At 38.3% G+C, this 19,446-nt stretch overlaps 1 protein-coding gene across 1 annotated transcript; it reads left to right on the top strand.

Moving 5' to 3' along the window:
- Positions 1 to 240: 240 nt before the first annotated feature.
- Positions 241 to 9,253, top strand: LOC311095549 (uncharacterized protein). Its single transcript, XM_084134077.1, has 3 exons — positions 241 to 435; positions 5,944 to 5,995; positions 8,141 to 9,253. Exons 1-3 carry the CDS (start codon positions 244 to 246, stop codon positions 8,203 to 8,205), a joined length of 309 nt encoding a protein of 102 aa, XP_083990203.1. The 5' UTR covers positions 241 to 243; the 3' UTR covers positions 8,206 to 9,253.
- Positions 9,254 to 19,446: the final 10,193 nt, after the last annotated feature.

Raw genomic sequence — 19,446 nt, 5'->3', positions numbered from 1 at the left:
AGAAATATGAAAATTGTCAAACGTGCCTTCCTTAGGCTGAGACGGCGGGCCCGGCCCCCTAGCCTGAGCCCTCCCCATCCCTTCTCATCCTCACACATCGCGGGTCACAGCTCGGGTCACGGGGGCTCTTACACCAGCCAATCAGGCAGCTTGAGAGGCATTCCCTGATGTGCCGCTCTGATGGTGGACCAGCCCCTTGCCTCATATAAGGTAAAAGAAAAGTCTTTGCTCCCTAAGCCGGCCATGCTTCAAAAAGGAGCCTCGACCCAGGAACACCCTTCAGACGGTGGAGCGCATGGCGTCCATAGGAACAGAGCAGGGACCCCCTCTCTGCATCTCTACCCATCCCGACACCAAATACCCAGCACCATCCCAACCAACCAAAGTGGCCAGGACCAGTGCAAACTATCCTTCTTCTTCAAGACGCAGACTGCGGTAAGTCTATCTCAACTTATTCTAAACATCCAACTGGATTTGTGTAGGTAACAATACCTTAATTTGTTGGTTAGTCATTGCTCATGTTGGTTCTGAGATACTGAGACATACCAGGCATGTCAAGCTGTCATTGAGAGCAGTGTGACACTGAGCTGATCCAGCTGGTTAAAAACACTCCGCTGATACAGTGAGCGCATCCCGTTCAGGTATTGAGAACGATAGGGTGCCAGGAAACAATTGCAAAATGTGGCTTTCCTGTAGGAGTGCACTTAAGAATCAAAGCTCAATCAAAGTCCTCTGATTAAGACAGGGTGGAATTACTTATGAGAACCCGGTTTTATGTTTTCAAACAGTACTGAATTGCAGACGACTGGCTTTGTGCTTGCGTGCTGCAGGTTGAGTGTGTGCTAGAGAGCGTAACAGGAGAGTTCACCTGGGGATAGTGGGGAGAAATGTGAAATGACCTCACAGAGCACAGTCCCGAAAGCCTCAGCGGGGAATGTGATCCGGCCGCTGTGTAACTGGCCTTTGAACTTGACTTTGAACTTGAATTCTGCAAAATCAAACGATAAATTGATATAAATGAGAAACTGTTATCAAACATCTCTCATTTGATATTCTATCACCATAGTTTTTACTAATTTGCATATGCATTGAGCAATTATTGCATACATTTTCAGAAAACCTACTTAAATGTACTGCTTTTTGAAGACAATACCTGACTAAGCTATTAGACTACACTGACTTTCCACCATGTGCAATACCTCCTGTCAATAAGCACATTAGGAAGTTAACTAAATAGCTCAGCAGAAGTGTCTAATAAAATTGTTAGAGCAAAAGAAATGAGGTGCAGACTTCCATCCCCCACATTCTCTCCTCCATTCTTCCCGTTCTTTGTTTCTGGAAAGACCTTTTTGCAAATATCAGATGCAGGAGGGAGCAGAGGAGGAGGAGGAGGAGGAGGGGAGCCAGCAGATGTGGCCAGCTGTTGGTAGGCTCAGATCAGCATTTAACTTTTCTAGTCCAGGGATGCCACTCTGGTGACCTACAGAAAAACACACTGTCTTTCACACGCACACACACATTCCAACATATTCGAGTTGAATCTTAGCATGCCCATATAAAGTAAAAGACATGTTAACAAAGTTTGCATCAAGACCGTCCAAAGAACAATTATGGCACATATGCATCCTGATGTAAATTTGATACTTTTGGATGACACTGACAGACTTTGAGCAAACTCAATCAACACTTACATTTGCTACAATGTTTACAATTGTTGTGTGATTTCAAACCGTTAACTCTATTAGCCATCTATTAGCTAGACGACCCATTTGACCAAAAATGTTTGTGTGACGTTTCATATTGCCAAAGGTGAATTCTTTAATATTGACATGTGCTGTACTTTATAGTGTATATATTGTGTTGTTTATTAAGATATAGGCTAAGTATTATATACACATAATCCAGCTTTGGCAATATGAAACAACACACAAACATATACCGTATATATATATATATATATATATATATATATACCCTAGCCCTACAATGCAAAATATAAATATATTTAGTCCGAATGAGCACCAACAATCCCTTGTTAGATTTGAAACATTTTCTTTGTTTGCACATTTATTCACCTAATTGTTACCAGAGTCCAGAGTCTCAAAATCTTGTAAAGTCTAGTACGCAGATCTATCATTATACTGTAAGTCTTATGCTGGATGATGGATGAACATATGTGTGTTGATGGACAGATTAGATCGAAGGATGGAGGGGTTATTGAGTTGGAGACAGTGAGGGAGGGAAAGGAAGTGCATTATTTATTTTCTGAGGAGTCAAAAGTCTGGCAGCCATCGGAGAGGAGTGCTTTCACATGACCCTGTGGTGGCCTTGGTGCTTTGGCCTGTCCCCCGCATCACTTGCTCCCCTCCCCAAGCCCCTTGGGACCCCAGTTCTCAGGGTCACTTTCACATGAACAGTGGGAAGGGAAATAAGGGGGGTTAGCTGCTCACCAGGGACTGCCCAAAGCCTGTGTCCACCCACTCATAAAGGTCCACAAAGCCTCAGGCCCCCTAAACACTAATATGAGGGCTCACCCCCGGTTAGGCTCTAAGGTGCTGACAGAGAGCGCTGTCCTGTCTGTCTGGGCGTGTTTTTCTCCACATCAACACTCCACATTCCAATTACTTGTGTTTAAGGAATGCTTTAGGGGTTTGTCAGTTCCTTTTTGGGCTATAAAGCGCTCCTGCTGGGCCTTTGCCTTGTAAAAGGGGAATGTTAGTTTTTATGATGTTTAGATGTACCTGAGAAATGTTAATGATCTCATATCTCTTGTCAAATGCATTATGTTTTCTCTTCATTTTACCCTCGTCAAATCTGTTGAAGAAATATGTGGAATATGAGAATGGCATATCTTAGCAAAAGACAGTTTGTCCTTGAAGGCATCAGGCATAACACTGACTGAAATGTAACATGCTTGTTCAAGCAGTTTTATCGTCACAAACACAAAACAACGCATATATCAGCCTCTCTAGCGTTCGTCTTTTTGCCAGACTAAATGGCACCACATAGAACCGGTTTTGAATCTGGCTTTAACGTGTTTGTAATTTAAACAGAAAAAAGAATGATTTTAATTGGTTAATAGGTTAAGTGAAATGCCTTATCATATACAGTAAAACCATATTAGATTGCTTAACTTATTTTGATGAGTTAAATCAATGTAAAAACAAATGTTGTTATAACTTATTGATCATATAATTTTTTTACAGTGTATTTAATACATTATTTTAATGTTGTGTGAGCTACCCTTCAGGTGGTGAAATAGTCCTTTAATTCATAATTTGAGTGGTTATCAAATTTTTTGTACAGTGAATTTCTGGGAACCACAGCTGCAAGTTTTCACCATAAACTTAACAGGAATTTTTCGCAGTATATATGTTTACTAAAATCCTCTTATGGACAGAATTATAGTGTCAAGCAAAAGATCACAAGAAAACAAGCCCCACAGTATTGTTCCAATTACACTAAACCTCCTCAGTAAAACGCTACAAGGTGTGCGCTAACAATGCGTCCTCACGAATTACAATTTCCCCAAAGAATCTGAATGTAGATAACGGCTATTAAGTTGAACCTCTATTGGAATAGATGAATGTTTGCATTTGTAGTTCATGCATAAGCCTGAGCTTCAGAAGGGAGATTAGCTTCTAGAGCTAGACTGAGCAGAGAGAGGTAACAGGCGGGTGCCCTCCTCCTCCCTCCCCCTCCTTCACGTTTCCTGTCGTGATGATTTAAGGAGATGGGGAGAAATGAGAGGGAACCTTAAAAGGCAATGTTTAGGCATGCTCGCGCTCTCCATTATCAAGCCACAGTCTGTGTCTGTGTAAACACAGCATCTGCCTCTTCTTTGGAGGTGAGCGCTTTGGCACCAGTCTAGCCTGTCACTGTAATAACTCTCTCTTTCGCTTCTTCACCGTATCCCTCCCTCTCTCTCCTGATCACATACACACGTTTACACTAGATCACATGCCATTTCCACCAGCCACATGATTCACTCTGCTCTCACTGGTGGTTTCACAGTGTTGTTACCCTGACATGTGTATCATTTCATGAGGAGAGAACAAAGTATAGTCTAACTTTGAATTTATTTTTGTTATATTTCATTTCAGCTTCTAATGTCAGTGCAAGTTGCATTTAGTTAAAACAGCTCAAACACACATTTTAGTCTTGGACTAGGCTTAAGCCTTGTCTGTAAAAACCAGGGGTTTAGTTTTCTTTTTTTAAGCTAACTATAATAAAATGTGTACACACATAAGTGAGTTTCAAAATGGACTAAAATCACAGTCTTTCCACATTCCCTGTTTGTTTTTGATTGTCTCTAAAATGGTCTGTTTCTTGAACCACAAGCAAAAAAACAGCTGGCATGCTGCAAAGCGTGAAAAGCTGGTAACAGTTAGACAATCTTCAGATCAGGACTGTAGACTTCCTCCTAAATGGCCAGACTGCGTGTGTGCGTGCGTACGTGTGTGTGTGTGCATACGTGTGTGTGTGTGTGTGTGTGTGTGTGTGTGTGTGTGGTCCTGTTAAAACCTATGTTTTGGGGTTAAAATGTGTCCCCACAAAGATGGCAATATCCGAAATCCTTGTCCTTGTGGGGACATTTTTCGGTCCTCGTGAGGAAAACAGCTCATAAATCATATTAAGTGATGTTTTTTTTTTTTTAGCTTTCTGTGAGGGGTAGGTTTAATTTTAAGGGATAGAATATACAGTTTGTACAGTATTTCAATCATTATGTCTATGGAATGACCCCATAAAACATGGAAACCCAGCATGCATGCAGCCAAACCACCACCAAAACGGTCTTAACACTATTCATACAACACAACATGCCAAGAAATCTGAGACATTCTTTGTATGTCATGCTTGAAATAACCATTAACATACTTTTTTTCAGATTTTGAGAAATGATCTTTGCAAAAAACAGGACATGTATAGAGATAACTATTGATTTGCCTATGCAGTCTATTCTCATTGTGAGACAAATTTATCTCTTGCCTTCCAAGTAGGACAGAGCCTGGGAACTAGGGTTTAGCCAACAGGATGTGATGTTTATTATTGGGGCTCACTTATTAGGCAGTAGTTCAGTATCAGTTTCTCTGTAAGTGTAGAGCCTGGATATGTTTGTTGAGTTTTCCTCACATGGAATAATAACTGATACATCCAGCTCGATAATATCTCACAGAAAGAATATTCACATCTTTGTAAGTTGGCACGTCAAAACTAAGGCCCAAGGCCTCTGCTATACATACTTGGGCAGATTTTTCAAAAATGTGCTGGTTGTCACTTTCCTGGTTTCTACTTCACCTTCAGCGCTCTTTTGCCTTTTACGTCAGGCTCCCGCCGACTGTGACTAGAAAAGGGAATGTATGCAGGCAGTGCGGCGGAGAGTGACGGGGGGAGGGGAGGGCACGTGGAGCAGTGACAAACTATCTAACTATCTGCTTCCACAATCACGGGCCGTAAGAGGCTGAAAGAGTGAATGTTTATCGAAAGCACAGCTACATTTTCCATTATCCCAAAATAAAATCCCTTCAGAATTCCTTATATGGGCTGAGGGAGATTCCAGAAGGGGGATACGAGACAACCTAAAGCTCTCACTTGTTGGAAAAGACGCAAAAAAAAAAAGGGCTTAGGAATTTTCATGTTGTTTCTCCACCACCACCCCCCCACCCCCCACCCCGTACAAATTAAATTAAGTGGGATTTGTTGGGATTCTTATTCTCCTTATCAACACTGCCTGGGGCATTATGAAACCCTACAAGGAAAATTGTTCATAAAGTCTTTTCACACATAGTCAACTGAGAATGTGTGGAAAGTCACTGATATTTGTACCTCATGGCCAAGCTATTCTTCAGAGTTGTTGCACATGACACTGGAATGATGGACTTAGCAGCCTGACATGTGCTTGAATTGCTGTTTTTGAAAGCCCACCTTTATCTCTCATTACAGAGTCTACAAGGGGGAAACTCAACATGGACAATTTACACACAAGATGCTGAAAGTAAGAACATATACCCTTGAGATTTTTTTTTTAATGTTATTTCCACCTCAGAGTAAAATAATAATGATAAAGGTAATTGCAACTTTCTATCTCATGATGTGACTTTATATTTCACAGTGTGATTACATCTTGAAAAGTAAATTGTATATCTTGTAAACGAGACAATATCTAACAATTGTGACTATTTATTTCTAATTACATGCAACTAACCCTCAACCAAACCATAACCCTATAGTAAGCACATGTTGTTAATTAAATATTACTCAGTACTTCAATATATAATTACACTGTAACAATGACACCTTCAAATAAAGTGTAACCAATTTTACTTTAAATCTTGTAGTTGTGACTATCTATGTAATCTCAAAATCTCACAATTGCATCTTTATATCTCACATTTCTTACAGTTTGACTTGAAATCTTGTACTTGTGAGAATATCACAGCTGTTACTTTAAATATCACATGGTGAATATTTATTATATTCTTTAACTCACAATTAACCTGGACTCTGAGGCGGACACAGACTAGAATATACTTGAAAGGAGCACTAAGTGGAAGTTTTTCCTTTATTGTACCCAGAATTAGGTCACTGTGCTTCATTTCAGTCTATAAACAGCAACAAATTGGAGCCAGACGTGCTTGTCAACCGAGCCCTTGATTCCTTCTCCAAAGGATTGCACTGTAAACTGTGAACGGTACCTTGTGGATAGGCTGCATATCTGTCTGCTAATGCCTGCTTCCCTCATCTCTTTCCATTAACCACAGCACTGATGGAAAAGCCATTAGAGAGCTGTGTCGGAGTGAGCGAATGATCCTGCATAATCGTACCCGCTTCCTGGTTGGAGAAGTGAAAACGGTCCACAAAATATATAGAGTTGCCTGTCTGAATGAGCTCAGCTCTGGGTGATACAGTAGCATTTTGTGGTTTCCACACACCACAGTATATTCAGAAAGCTCACTGCACTGAAGCAAGGCTTTTTCTGCTATGCTGCTGCCAGTGTGGTGTTATCAGATGACTGGGAAGGGTTCAGACTCTTTTAAATATATTCGAAACATGTCGTCTGCTTCGTTGAGAAGATAATAAAACTCACATGGGCCGGATTCTGACAGGTTTATGAACCATTTCAGACTTCCTGCCTTTTTTCACAAAGTTGAAGTATGTTGTCAAATCAGCCTGTTTAACCACCCACAAAAGCTTCTCCGGCCTACTCGGGTGGGATTTTATTAAATGAGAAAGGACGTCCCCTTGAACCTGGCTTCCATGCGGACCGGTCTGATTGAGACAGAGGAAGTGGTTGTGTATAAAGGGGCGTGGCCTTGCATTCTGCGGTACACTGAGACCAGTGACTCAGGGGCATTACGGCAAACGGCTGCATTGATGTTGCCTTTTGAACACGAGTACAGATGTCCACTGCAGGAATAAACATCCTGTTCTGTAACCACCGATCTGTGCCGTACCGCTGGGGGCAGAGCAGCGCTGGAAGTCGAAGCAAGCGTGCTGTTGTTTATTCAGCGGATTGAGTCCTGCAGCTCCAAGGTTTTTCTTGGGCGACGGCCACTTTCAGAGGCAAGAGCTCATGCTAAATATCCCGCTGTCAGGCTGGCAAGCTTGTGTCTGAATCACTACGTAAAGGCTTTCCGTTATCCTGGGTGGCATTCCGAAGCGTAGTGAGCGGATCAAGACTGGAATAGAAGTGTGAGAGAACTAGGAAGGAAAAGGAGCTGAGATGTTTATAGGGAGATCAGGGCATAGGTCAAAGCCATTTCCTGTACACCCATAACACTTCCCCCACACACATCCATCAATTTTAAAAGCAATGCGCCTAACAAATGCATCCATCATCATACAATGAGAAAAGTGTTGTGTTTCACTCAGAAACTGCTGCTAAATTTCACCAACAATTCCAAAGAAACTGCAAGAAACGCACTGAATTGAACGTGAAATCTGAAATAGTATTTTATTGTAAAACATACTCTAATAATGTGTTTTATTTACAACTTTGAATTATTATTATTTATTTATTTTACAGTGTATGCATTTCGGGAATAGTTTTTATTTTTTTATTTAAAAGGGGATAAAACACTAAATAAATAGCATCTATCCATGTGTAATTGAGTATTCATCTTCTGCTCCTGATCTTTAGGTTTCATATCTGCAGGTCAGACCGGCTGGCTGAGGAATTCATCAAACCTCTGGTTCTTTATATGAGAATCATGAGTCATGAGTATAAGACTCCCATGTAAACGACAGAACGTAAGAGGGCACTGATCAAAGACGGTAAGATGGCAAGCACAAAAGGAGTCCTGCATGATTAATTCCCGCTATACAGTCCTCAGGCCCAAGGTGCAGTGCTGCATCTCTGGTCAACTGGGAGTCTGAGATGAAGCACTGTAGCTCGGGAGGAAGGACACAGCCTGCTAATACAATGAACATGAGATACCTTGATTTTACATGACTGATTTCTATTGAATAAAAAGCTCATTTATAATTAGCAGTTGCCTAACCATTATTGTTTAACATTACGTTGATTTGGTGTAGGCCAGGTGTTGGTAGTTCTAAGATTAAATGTGCTTCTATTTTTGCCAGTCTTTCGTCACAATGCGTTCCATCATTTCCCCATCCCCGGGGTCCAGTTTTCCCAGGAATCCCTTGGGCAATCACAAGGGGGATTCCTGGAAATACTGTTCTTGGGGGTGGGGCTAGACAACTGAATATATCAAATGATATTTTAGCTGTACCTCTTTTATATTATCATGTATTACTATTATCACAGTTATACTATCACTATGTACTGCCACATCTAGTAAATATATAAATATAAATATCGTTCAAAAGTTTGTGGTCGTTTTTGTGTGTGTGTGTGTGTGTGTGTGTGTGTGTGTGTGTGTGTGTGTGTGTGTGTGTGTGTGTGAAAGTTTATTATGCTCACCAGGGCAGTTTTTATTTGTAAAAGCAGTAATATTGTGAAATATTATTACAATTTAAAATAACTGTTTTATATTGGAATATATTTTCAATTTACTCCTGTGATGGAAAAGCTGAGTTTTCAGCAGACATTACTCCAGTCTTTACTGTCAAATTTCTTATTATTATCAATGTTGAAAACCTAATATTTTACTTTTTCCGGATTCTTTGAAGAATAGAAAGTTCAAAAGAACAGCATTTATTTGAAATAAAAAAATATTTGAGGTAATTTCATTATTGCAAAAAAAAAAAAAAAAAAAAATTGTATTGACCACAAAAGAATACATTTCTTAAAAAAAAAAAAAACATTACTGACCGCAAACTTTTTAATGTGTATATTTCAAATGTAAGGTAAAGTAAAGATAAATATATTATATATTATTTTTTAATGCATTACAGATTGCTGGATGGTCATACATGTTCTAATGTTGACTTCCTTTACAATAGCCCTGTTTCGATAAAGCTATTGTTTATTCATCTAACTGTGTTGATACTGAATCCTTTTATATATAGTTCTACTTAAACAATTGTGTTTAAACTGCTTTGCAAGTCTTTATACAGTATTTACTTTAATTTAACATATAATATGAAGAAACGGCGCCACCTATTAGTTGAAATCATAGTTTGAAATGTACAGAACATCAAACTATAATGTCCACAAGAGGGCGCAGCTAAATTTAGTTCAAATGAAAGCCGCAGCCCGACACGTGGTGGCTCGGGTTACATGAATTTTACAGAAGTGTGACTGGAGAAATTGACTTTTTTATTCTGTGGGATAGTTTTAATAACAGTCCTATAGAAGACAATATACGGTACCCCTCTAACTGTGTTTAAATGTGAAGAGAGTTCATTTAGAAATGTATTTTTATATATATATTAATATAGGCCTATTGGTTTAATACTGCTGCACACACAGATTTCAGCGAGCGCTTGTATGCAGATGCTCCAACACCTATGTATCTGCAGTGAGTCATTGAGGATTAAGTGGGCGGTAGATGCTCATACATTTATGTGAGATATACTGTTCACTGTTCATCAATGCTGCCACTGAAAGTGGGAGACTGTGTGGGAGAAAAAGATCCACACATTTTCCCCTCTGAAAAATTATAATTTTTATAAATAATATATATATATATATATATATATATATATATATATATATATATATATATATATATATATATAATAGTAAACAAGAAACTGTAACGTAAAATATACTGTCATTCAAAACAACTTTCACTCCTATGGGTCCTATCAAGATCTCCAGAGACATCCGTTGCATAAATGTCGATGGTTTGCTTAAGAGGGGGGAGGGAAAGGCCCGAGGATGATGATCTGTGTTGGGTTGCACCGTCACGTTCAGCTCAGCAGCCGCCTGGTGGAATCTAGCTCTGTTGATTCTGAGCCCCTGAATCCACAGTGGCAGAGACGCTGACACAAATACAGCTTCAGGAGACTGAGACAAGACGGTAAATAAGTGACAGCATAACCACAGCTTGCAGGCGGAATCAAACTTTTCTGCATATTTTGGGTCGCAGCACACTTGTCTTCGTGTGTCCGTGTGTGTGTTTAAAAATATTATACATGATCACAGTACAGTATGGTTTTCTTGTTCATGTTTGTTATTTGTCTTTTTTGTTGAATATGTTTTGTTACAAAAGAACAAGTGTATAAAAATAAAAAATAAACTTTTAAACATGCTACTCAAGTCTCTTAAAGGCATAGTTCACCCAAAAATGAAAATAGAGAGCCTAAGTCCCTCCCCTTCCGGTTGACCACCATGGGACCTTATTTCGGAAAAATATTGTATGGTAGTCAATGGCGCGAGACAACAAATATTTTGATCTCGTTTGAATTGTGCCCTGAATTACACATATGATGTTTGTCAATTTAAAAGATACATTTTAAAGTCAAGAAAGTCGCAGTTTGATGTAAAACTGTTGAGGTATAAGACTATGAAAATACGTAATTACAAAGACTACAAACCCAAAAGGCGCACGTGTGACATCATACCTTTTCTCTCAATGAATGAAGCTAACTTTACTGAAGCTAACGTCTGTCATTTTTTCTATAGTCTTACGTTATAATCGTAACGTTACGCCGTCATGCCGGAGTGTTTTGTACCAGACTGCACACATACGAGCAACGGATCTTGTGACGTGCATAGTGCGAGACGAGAGATGTAGTTCATTGAGCGATTTTCACATAAAACTAAATGTTACTCTTCTGTTTTATGACAAACTGCGACTTTCTTGACTTTCATAATTATCTTTTAAATTGACAAACATCATATGTGTAATTCAGGGCACAGTTCAGACAGAATAAAAAGATAAGTTGTCTCTCGCCATTGTCTACATATTTTTTTCCGAAGTAAGGTCCCATGAGCCGGAAGCGGAGGGGAGGGACTTAGGCTCTCTATAGAGTGGTCAGTGGTGCAGCAGATATGACATCACTTTGTAGGCCAAAATGCGGAAACGAGTTCGTATTTTAGCACTTCCGGTTCCAACGTCCCGAAGTTAATGGGTTTATTTTATGGGATTTTGGTTAAATGGCTGAAATAGGGTTTGTGGTAAACACATGCTCAATACACTTTCACATTTTATTCTACAACATAAAATATATCGGTATTACCCCACTCATGATTTTTTTAAGCTGTTACGTGTCTTGAAAAAGGCAGTTGCTAACAAATGGCTAAATGGGATAACAGGAGCTGTCGGGGACATTGAACGTCATCACGGCTAAAAAGTAAGCTCAGTCTGCTTTTATAAACTATTCTAACTCAAATGTTCTGGGAAATTGTTTTTAGATTGTTGGAAGCTTAGTGATGGTGACGTTGAAGTCTTGGGACAGTGGTGTAGTTCATTTAAAGCCTAACTTTAGCTTTTTACTTATGGCGACTGCATTTAGACTTCAAAATTCATAAAAGTTGGGTTCATCTGTGAAAATTATCTTGATGGACTAAACGTGTAAACTTTTGTTGATCACAGAGCTTGTTTTTTGCGATAATCCAAAAGCCTATGGAAAAATTTGGTTTTGTAACTGCCGATTGGCCTACAAAGTGACGTCCTACCTGCACCACTCTATTCTGTCATCATTTACTCACCCTCAAGTTGTTCAAAACCTGTATGAATTTCTCAGTTATGTGGAACATAAAAGAAGATATTTTGAAGAATGTTTGTAGCCAAATAGTTGTGGGGCACCATTGACTTCCATAGTAATGTTTGTTTCATACTATGGAAGTCAATGGTGCCCCACAATTGTTTTGTTACTGACGTTCTTCAAAATATCTTCCATTGTGTTCAGCATAAGAAAGAAATTCATACAGGTTTGGAACAACTTGAGGGTGAGTAAATGATGACAGAATTTAAATTTTTGGTTGAACTATCCCTTTAATGGAGCATAATCATGATAAGTTTGAGAAGGAAAGTCAGTTCTTATTTCTCAGACTAGTCACTACCTGTTTGTGCTTTGGTTAAAGGAAATGTTAAACGGTAAGAGTAACTTGCAAGATTTGTCATGCCTTTGTTTGCAGATTGCAGTTTAGCAATAAAAAGTCTGTGAGTCATGACTTTCTGCTCAAACAACATGAACAGTATGAAAGGCTATAGTACACTATAATAATAAAATGCTGTTTCAAGAATGATTATTGTGATCAGCAAGTAGAGTAAACCGGATGTTTAGGACAGGATCTAGACTTTAGAATTCAATCAAATGTTTAATCAAATGAATGAGTTTGATTACTTCTAAATGGCCTGTTGTTGTATAAAACATATAATTGTGATTAAATTAAGTTGGCTGAAAATGCTAGTACAAACTCTGACCTACTACATGTTACACAAACCTCTCTGTTCTGGCTCATACATGCACATATGACGCAGAGGAACAGCTCTACAGGGTGGAGACTTGTATGGATGTTAATGACACACACACTAACTGATTCATCTGATCAAGGTGCACCTGGCATGCCAAGGTGTGTTCTTCCTCTTCCCTCCATTTTTCTCATTCAAATGCCAACATTCCCAAGGCCAAACGTCTTTAGCCATCTGTTAAACCAGGACCACACACTGCCACTCCATTTGGAGTGAGAATTCCCGTGATCTACCACACTGTCCACCGTGTGTTTGGTAAGACGAGCAGTATTGAGTGTTTCTTGTGTGTATCTAGTAACACATTACGGGAAAATCACCATTAGGTTAAGCAGCAATGCATTTAGCAGCCAATGGCCCAGCGAACAAATATTTGATCAAACGTTTTTCAAACATTTTCAAACAACCATTTTGGTTGTAGAAACTTGAAAAAACATGTCCTGTTTTCTTAATGTCAGTGGAACACTGGTTTCATAATGTCCTGCAATGTTCTTTCACCTTTATTTTAACAAATCAATATTCCTTCACCTTTATTTTAACAAATCAACATTCCAAGAACATTCAAATGTAAATTTTCCATGTTGGTAATAGACAAACAATATGCTAAACTTTAAATAGCTACCTCTCTTTTGCTCAATTTTATTAACTACTCAGCCTTCTAGGAATGTTGATTTGTATCATTCCAAGAACATAAACATTTCCAGTTTCCATAAGGTTAATAGAACTCTAAAAAATGCTGGATTAAAAAAAAAAAAACATTTCTGGGTTATTTTGCAATCCAGCACTGGGTAAATATTGGACTGAACACATACTGTTTTTTTAACCCAGCTTGTTGGGTTTTATACATTAACCCATTTGCTGGGTTGTTTTTTTGACAGTGCTGGGTCAGTCAACTTATTAAAGGTTTTTCATTTTAAATAATAAAAATGCACTTTAAAATCTGTTTCTAGATAGATAGATAGATAGATAGATAGATAGAGAGATAGAGAGATAGATAGATTTGGGTTAAAAAAGATTCTGGGTTATTTGGCAACCCAGCACTGGGTAGGACCTTTACAGTCTAGCGCGTCCCGCCACAACCCGTCTAGCGCGACCACAACGATAACGCACAAGATCAATAGCGACCTATTGTTGTTGCGTTGTGTTTCAGCCATGTGACCCAGCACATGGGTGTTTAGAGTTAGCATAGAGGTGTTGCAATGGTCACCTTTATTTTAACAACTCAACATAAGAGAATGTTATTATAAGGTTAGCAAAATTTTCCTGCAATGTCCTTTCAACTTAATATTTTAGAATATTCCACACATATCTTTTTTTACCCAAATGCTGGGTTCAATCTGCTGGGTAATTTTATTGGGTTATTTTTATTTATGTTTTAACCCATGTGCTGGGTCACTGAAAAATGCTGGGTTCTTTTCTTTTTTTTAACTCAAATGCTGAGTTCAGCCTGCTGGGTAATTTTATTCCGTCATTTTCACGGTATTGACGACGAGCCCCCTCGCTGGGTCAATGTAGCCCAATGTTGGGTAGCTGTGCCAAGACAGTTAAATTTGGATACATTTGTCAACGGTCATTTTGTTTTCTGTTCTGAGAGAAAACGTCCTGAGGGGAAATTCCTGCATGAAATTAAGGTTTGTATTAGGCTACATACATTGTATTCCTATCAAATTATTACTGTACAAATGTATGCAGTCTCACATTTTACCTTTTTTGTTTGCATGTAGGCCTAGGTCAAGTCAAGTCAAGTCAAGTTTATTTATATAGCGCTTTTCACAATACAGATTGTATCAAAGCAGCTTCACAGTATTAAATTAAAATAATACATCAATGCTTGTTTCTAGTGGAAAATGTCCACGTTTGGTAATGCTGATCAATAGTATTGTTGATTGATTAATTAAATTAAATATCCCAAATATCCCCAACTGAGCAAGCCAAAGGCAACAGTGGCAAGGAACCAGTTCTCCTCTGGCGTTTATGAACTAGAGGTTGGATTTAACTGTAAGATTAAAAGTATTATATGAATGCCTGGCTGAAAAGATGCGTCTTTAATCTAGTTTTAAACTGGGAGAGCGAGTCTGAGCAACGAACAGTATCAGGAAGACTATTCCAGAGTTTTGGAGCTAAATGTGAAAATGCTCTCCCTCCTTTGGTGGATCTGGATATCCTAGGTATGACCAAAAGCCTTGAATTTAGTGATCTTAAAGAGCGCGATAGATTATAGGGCGATAGAAGATCCGTTAAATAGACTGGAGCTAAACCGTTTAGGGCTTTATAAGTCAGTAGCAATACCTTGTAATTAATACGGAACTTTATAGGTAACCAATGTAGTGATGATAAAATTGGTGTTATATGATCATATTTTCTTGATCTAGTAAGAACTCTAGCGGCGGCATTTTGGACTAACTGTAGCTTGTTTATTGAGGATGCAGGACAACCGGCTAATAAAGCATTACAGTAATCTAGTCTCGAGGTCATGAATGCATGAACTAATTTTTCTGCATCAGAAACTGATAGCATGTTACGTAGCTTAGCAATGTTTCTAAGGTGGAAAAAGGCTGTTCTTGTAACATATGAAATATGATTTTCAAAAGACAGGTTGCAGTCTAGTTTAACACCTAGGTCTTTTACTGTAGAGGATAAAGTAACAGGACATCCTACTATGTTAAAGTTGTAGTGTGAGAGGTTTTGTGGGCGGTTTTTTAAACCGATGATTAGTACCTCTGTCTTGTCTGGATTTAATAAAAGAAAATTGTGCATCATCCAATCTTTTATATCTTTAACACACTGTCAAATTGGATAATTTAGCGTTTTCATCTGGCCGTGATGAAATATAGATTTGAGTGTCATCAGCATAACAATGGAAACTAATTCCATGTTTCCTTATAATATTTCCAAGTGGCAGCATATATATTGAGAATAACAGAGGGCCTAACACAGATCCCTGCGGCACTCCATAGTTTACTGGAGTTATGATACATTTTTCTCCATTTAAATAGACAAAATGGTAGCGGTCAGATAAGTATGATCTGAACCAACTTAATGCTTAATACAATAATTTTGTAGTCGATCTAAGAGTATTGTGTGATCTATAGTATCGAACGCAGCACTAAGATCAAGTAAAACTAGTATTGAGATACAGCCTTGGTCAGATGCTAAAAGTAAGTCATTTGTAATTTTAACGAGCGCAGTTTCAGTGCTATGGTGCGGCCTGAATCCAGACTGAAACTTTTCATAGATGTCATTTTCTTGCAAGAAAGAGCCCAGTTGAGCGGACACCACTTTTTCTAGTATTTTAGACATAAAAGGAAGATTTGAAATGGGTCTATAATTTGCTAGATTATGCGGGTCTAATTGTGGTTTCTTAATGAGAGGTTTTATAACTGCCAGTTTAAATGTTCTTGGAACATGACCTAAAGATAAAGATGAGTTAATAATATTGAGGAGAGGCTCTTCCACTATAGGTAACACTTCTTTCAGTAGTTTAGTTGGTATAGGATCTAATAAACATGTTGCTGTTTTAGATGAAATGATAAGTTTATTTAACTCTTTTTGTTCTATAGTTGTAAAGCACTGTAATTGTTCTTGCGTCGTGATAATTGAGGCTGAATTATAAGGCGCGATTGAGGATTGAAAGTTTACAATTGTGGTTCTGATGTTTTCTATTTTCTCAGTGAAGAACTTCATGAAATCATTACTACTAAACTGTAACGGAATATTTTGTTCAGGTGACATCTGTTTATTTGTTAGTCTAGCCACGGTGCTAAATAAAAACCTAGGATTGTTTTGGTTGTTTTCTATTAGTTTGCGGAGGTGCTCAGCCCTGGCCGCTTTAAGGGCCTTTTTATAACGTGACATACTGTCTTTCCATGCGATTCTAAAGACCTCTAAATTAGTTTGTATCCATTTACGCTCTAAATTACGGGTTTCTCTCTTTAGAACATGCGTAGTATTGTTGTACCATGGTGCTTTACTTTTCTCTCTGACCTTTTTTAATCTAATGGGTGCAACAATATCCAATGTTCCAGAGAGAATGGTGCTCATAGTGCTAGTTAATTCCTCTAGTTCATCTGTTTGTTTGGGTTCACTGAGCAGCTGAGACAGATCAGATAAGCACTTTGAAAAATTATCTAAGGTGGATGGAAGGATTGTTCTGCCTGATCGATAACGCGGCGCAGCATGATATATTACAGGAGTACGTAATATGCAAGTTACCATGTAATGGTCAGTGACATCATCACTTTGTGGAATGATATCTATATCGGTTGGATCGGTTCCATGTGATATAATTAAATCGAGTGTATGATTAAAACGATGAGTTGGTCCGGTAACGTTTTGCTTGACCCCAAAAGAGTTTAATAAATCTGTAAACGCAGCCCCTAACGCATCATTTGGATTATCTACGTGTATGTTAAAATCTCCAACAATTAATGCTTTATCGACATTGACTAATAGGTCTGAGAGAAAATCTGCAAACTCTTTTAGGAAATCAGCGTAAGGCCCAGGCGGTCTATATACGGTAGCCAAGGCTAGAGATAATAGGGAAGTTTTTCTAACATCTAAGAGCGTAACATTTAGTACAAGTACTTCAAACGAAATAAACTTATAACCCGTTTTCTGTTATGTTCAGCGCGTATGTTTTGTTTTTTTTTGGCGCCCATGTTAACAGATTAGAGCATTCACACCGCACACAGGGACGGCGCGGCAGCGCGTAGTAGGAGCAGAGCAGAAGCAGCAGTGCCGCGATCGTATAACCCAGCGTTCAATGTAAAATGTTTCCATTATCCTAATGAAACATTATTTAAAGTTTAGTATAGTTCTTGAAATTTTCATGAACAAATCAACATATCTGTAACATTCCAAAGACAATTAAATAAAGTTCTAAACTCTATTAGCCATAATTGCCTAATGTAGGTTAGTTGGTTCATTTTTTCTCTACAGGTCATACATCTCACCCACTTAAGACATTCGACTATCAACATCAGTGCTCTACAAGCTGTGTTGTTTAACTGGTTTCATACCATTCAGTTATTTTTACATCTCAGTCATACTCACGCTAGTCACTTTGCGGATATTCTGGCATTCAAATAGTCTTTAGTTATATGAAAACGACACTGATTAACGATTTATAATCATTCAAAATGAACTAAAAATTTACAAACTTGATAGTTAAGGCCATTAAGCAAGCCTATAGACTATATGGGCCTTTCATTCTATGAATGAGGAGTGGCTAATCCTTTAGCATGAATAATTCACACGAACTCAGTCGATCACTCAGCATTGTGCTCTGATGGAATTAATGCAATTGCTCTCAGCCTGTTAAGTTTGTATTGTGAAACGTCAAAGCAAATGCCAGTTTAAGATAGGGTGTGTCGGAAATGTGTGAACCAGTGAATGACACCACATGCTGGGGGCATTTCCAGAGCTGGGTGTGTCGGTATGTGTAAAGGTGCCTTGTACTTTTCAGTTTCATGAGAAGCTAATTAGATTTGGACACCTTATTCCTTAGCTATACTTCGTTATAAAATTAGTATTTTGTCTGCCAAAACTGCAGTTTCTTGTTTAATTTGTGTGCGAGGAATTAACTAAATAAAATAGCCTGAAGTAGAAAAAAGAAGGACATTACACTGTTTGCTGCATTCTGAATTCTTTTTTTTTGCTACAGCACAAGTCTTTTTACTAATTATAGGCCATACAGTGAAAGTCCTGCAATCCCCTCAGTTGGATAGATGTGTTACAAGACGTTGATATATAAAATGAATTGGCTTTCGTTCACTCACCACAGTAAGCATACAATTACTGAACCCAGCCCACCAGCTGACGCTCAAACAACAGAAAGAAATGTGATCTTTTCCTGTGTGTCACAAAGGATCATCGAAACCAATGCAGTGTCTTATTAATTCCACAAGGAGGCGCTTGTGTTTGACTAGGGAGGAACCTGTGTCATGTGGTTGCCTGAAGCATTTATGGGATAAGCACATTAAAGTATTCTGAACTGTCGCAGTTGGGTGTTTGTATGAGCCCAAATTATACATTTAGTGTTTAAAATGTATTTAAATGTTATCCTGTAATTTGTCTCTCATGAACGTGTGTAAACAATGAGAGAAACATTTTTTTTTATTAAATCAGCAATCCAGGATAAATAAAATGAATGTTTTATTGATTTAGCTTGTGTAATTAATGGAAGAGATCAGACATTAAAGTAATCATCCTCGATCCGGGTTGTTTATTATTAGGGTGAATACGTCTCTGTATATGGACTGACCACTCCCGATTTATCCAGTAGTTCACAGAGATAATCTGCTTGGATGAGATTAAGTCTGATGCAGTTCATCTATATTCAGGCATTATATTTAAATTTCTTCTTCGAATCTTGCATCTCAAACAGATGAATGAGCTGATACGAATGTAGCAGGGAATTTTGTGTTGTCCTAAGGCTAATACAGAATAGGCTACAAGCATTAGCCTAAGGCAGCAATAAAATGAAATTTTCTTGGCCAAACTAAATTATAATGGCTATTTTAATAGCTGTTATGTACCCCATTGCAATGTCATATATTTGATTTTCACACTTCGTGAAATGAGTGTCGTGTAATATCTGTTTAGTGCAATAAAAGTGTTA

Source organism: Abramis brama (genome assembly GCF_963993115.1).
Source record: "Abramis brama genome assembly, chromosome: 13".
Classification (NCBI taxonomy): domain Eukaryota; kingdom Metazoa; phylum Chordata; class Actinopteri; order Cypriniformes; family Leuciscidae; genus Abramis; species Abramis brama.
The sequence above is the reverse complement of the archived record's forward strand: the minus strand, read 5'-3'. Positions and strand labels throughout refer to the sequence as shown.

Excerpts from the sequence above, each read along its gene's own strand:
- LOC311095549 (XM_084134077.1), top strand. The coding sequence starts at position 244 with ATGCTTCAAAAAGGAGCCTCGACCCAGGAACACCCTTCAGACGGTGGA. Across the intron at positions 436-5,943 it reads TCTTCAAGACGCAGACTGCG|AGTCTACAAGGGGGAAACTC; the intron begins GTAAGTCTATCT and ends CTCTCATTACAG. Across the intron at positions 5,996-8,140 it reads TTACACACAAGATGCTGAAA|GTTTCATATCTGCAGGTCAG; the intron begins GTAAGAACATAT and ends CCTGATCTTTAG.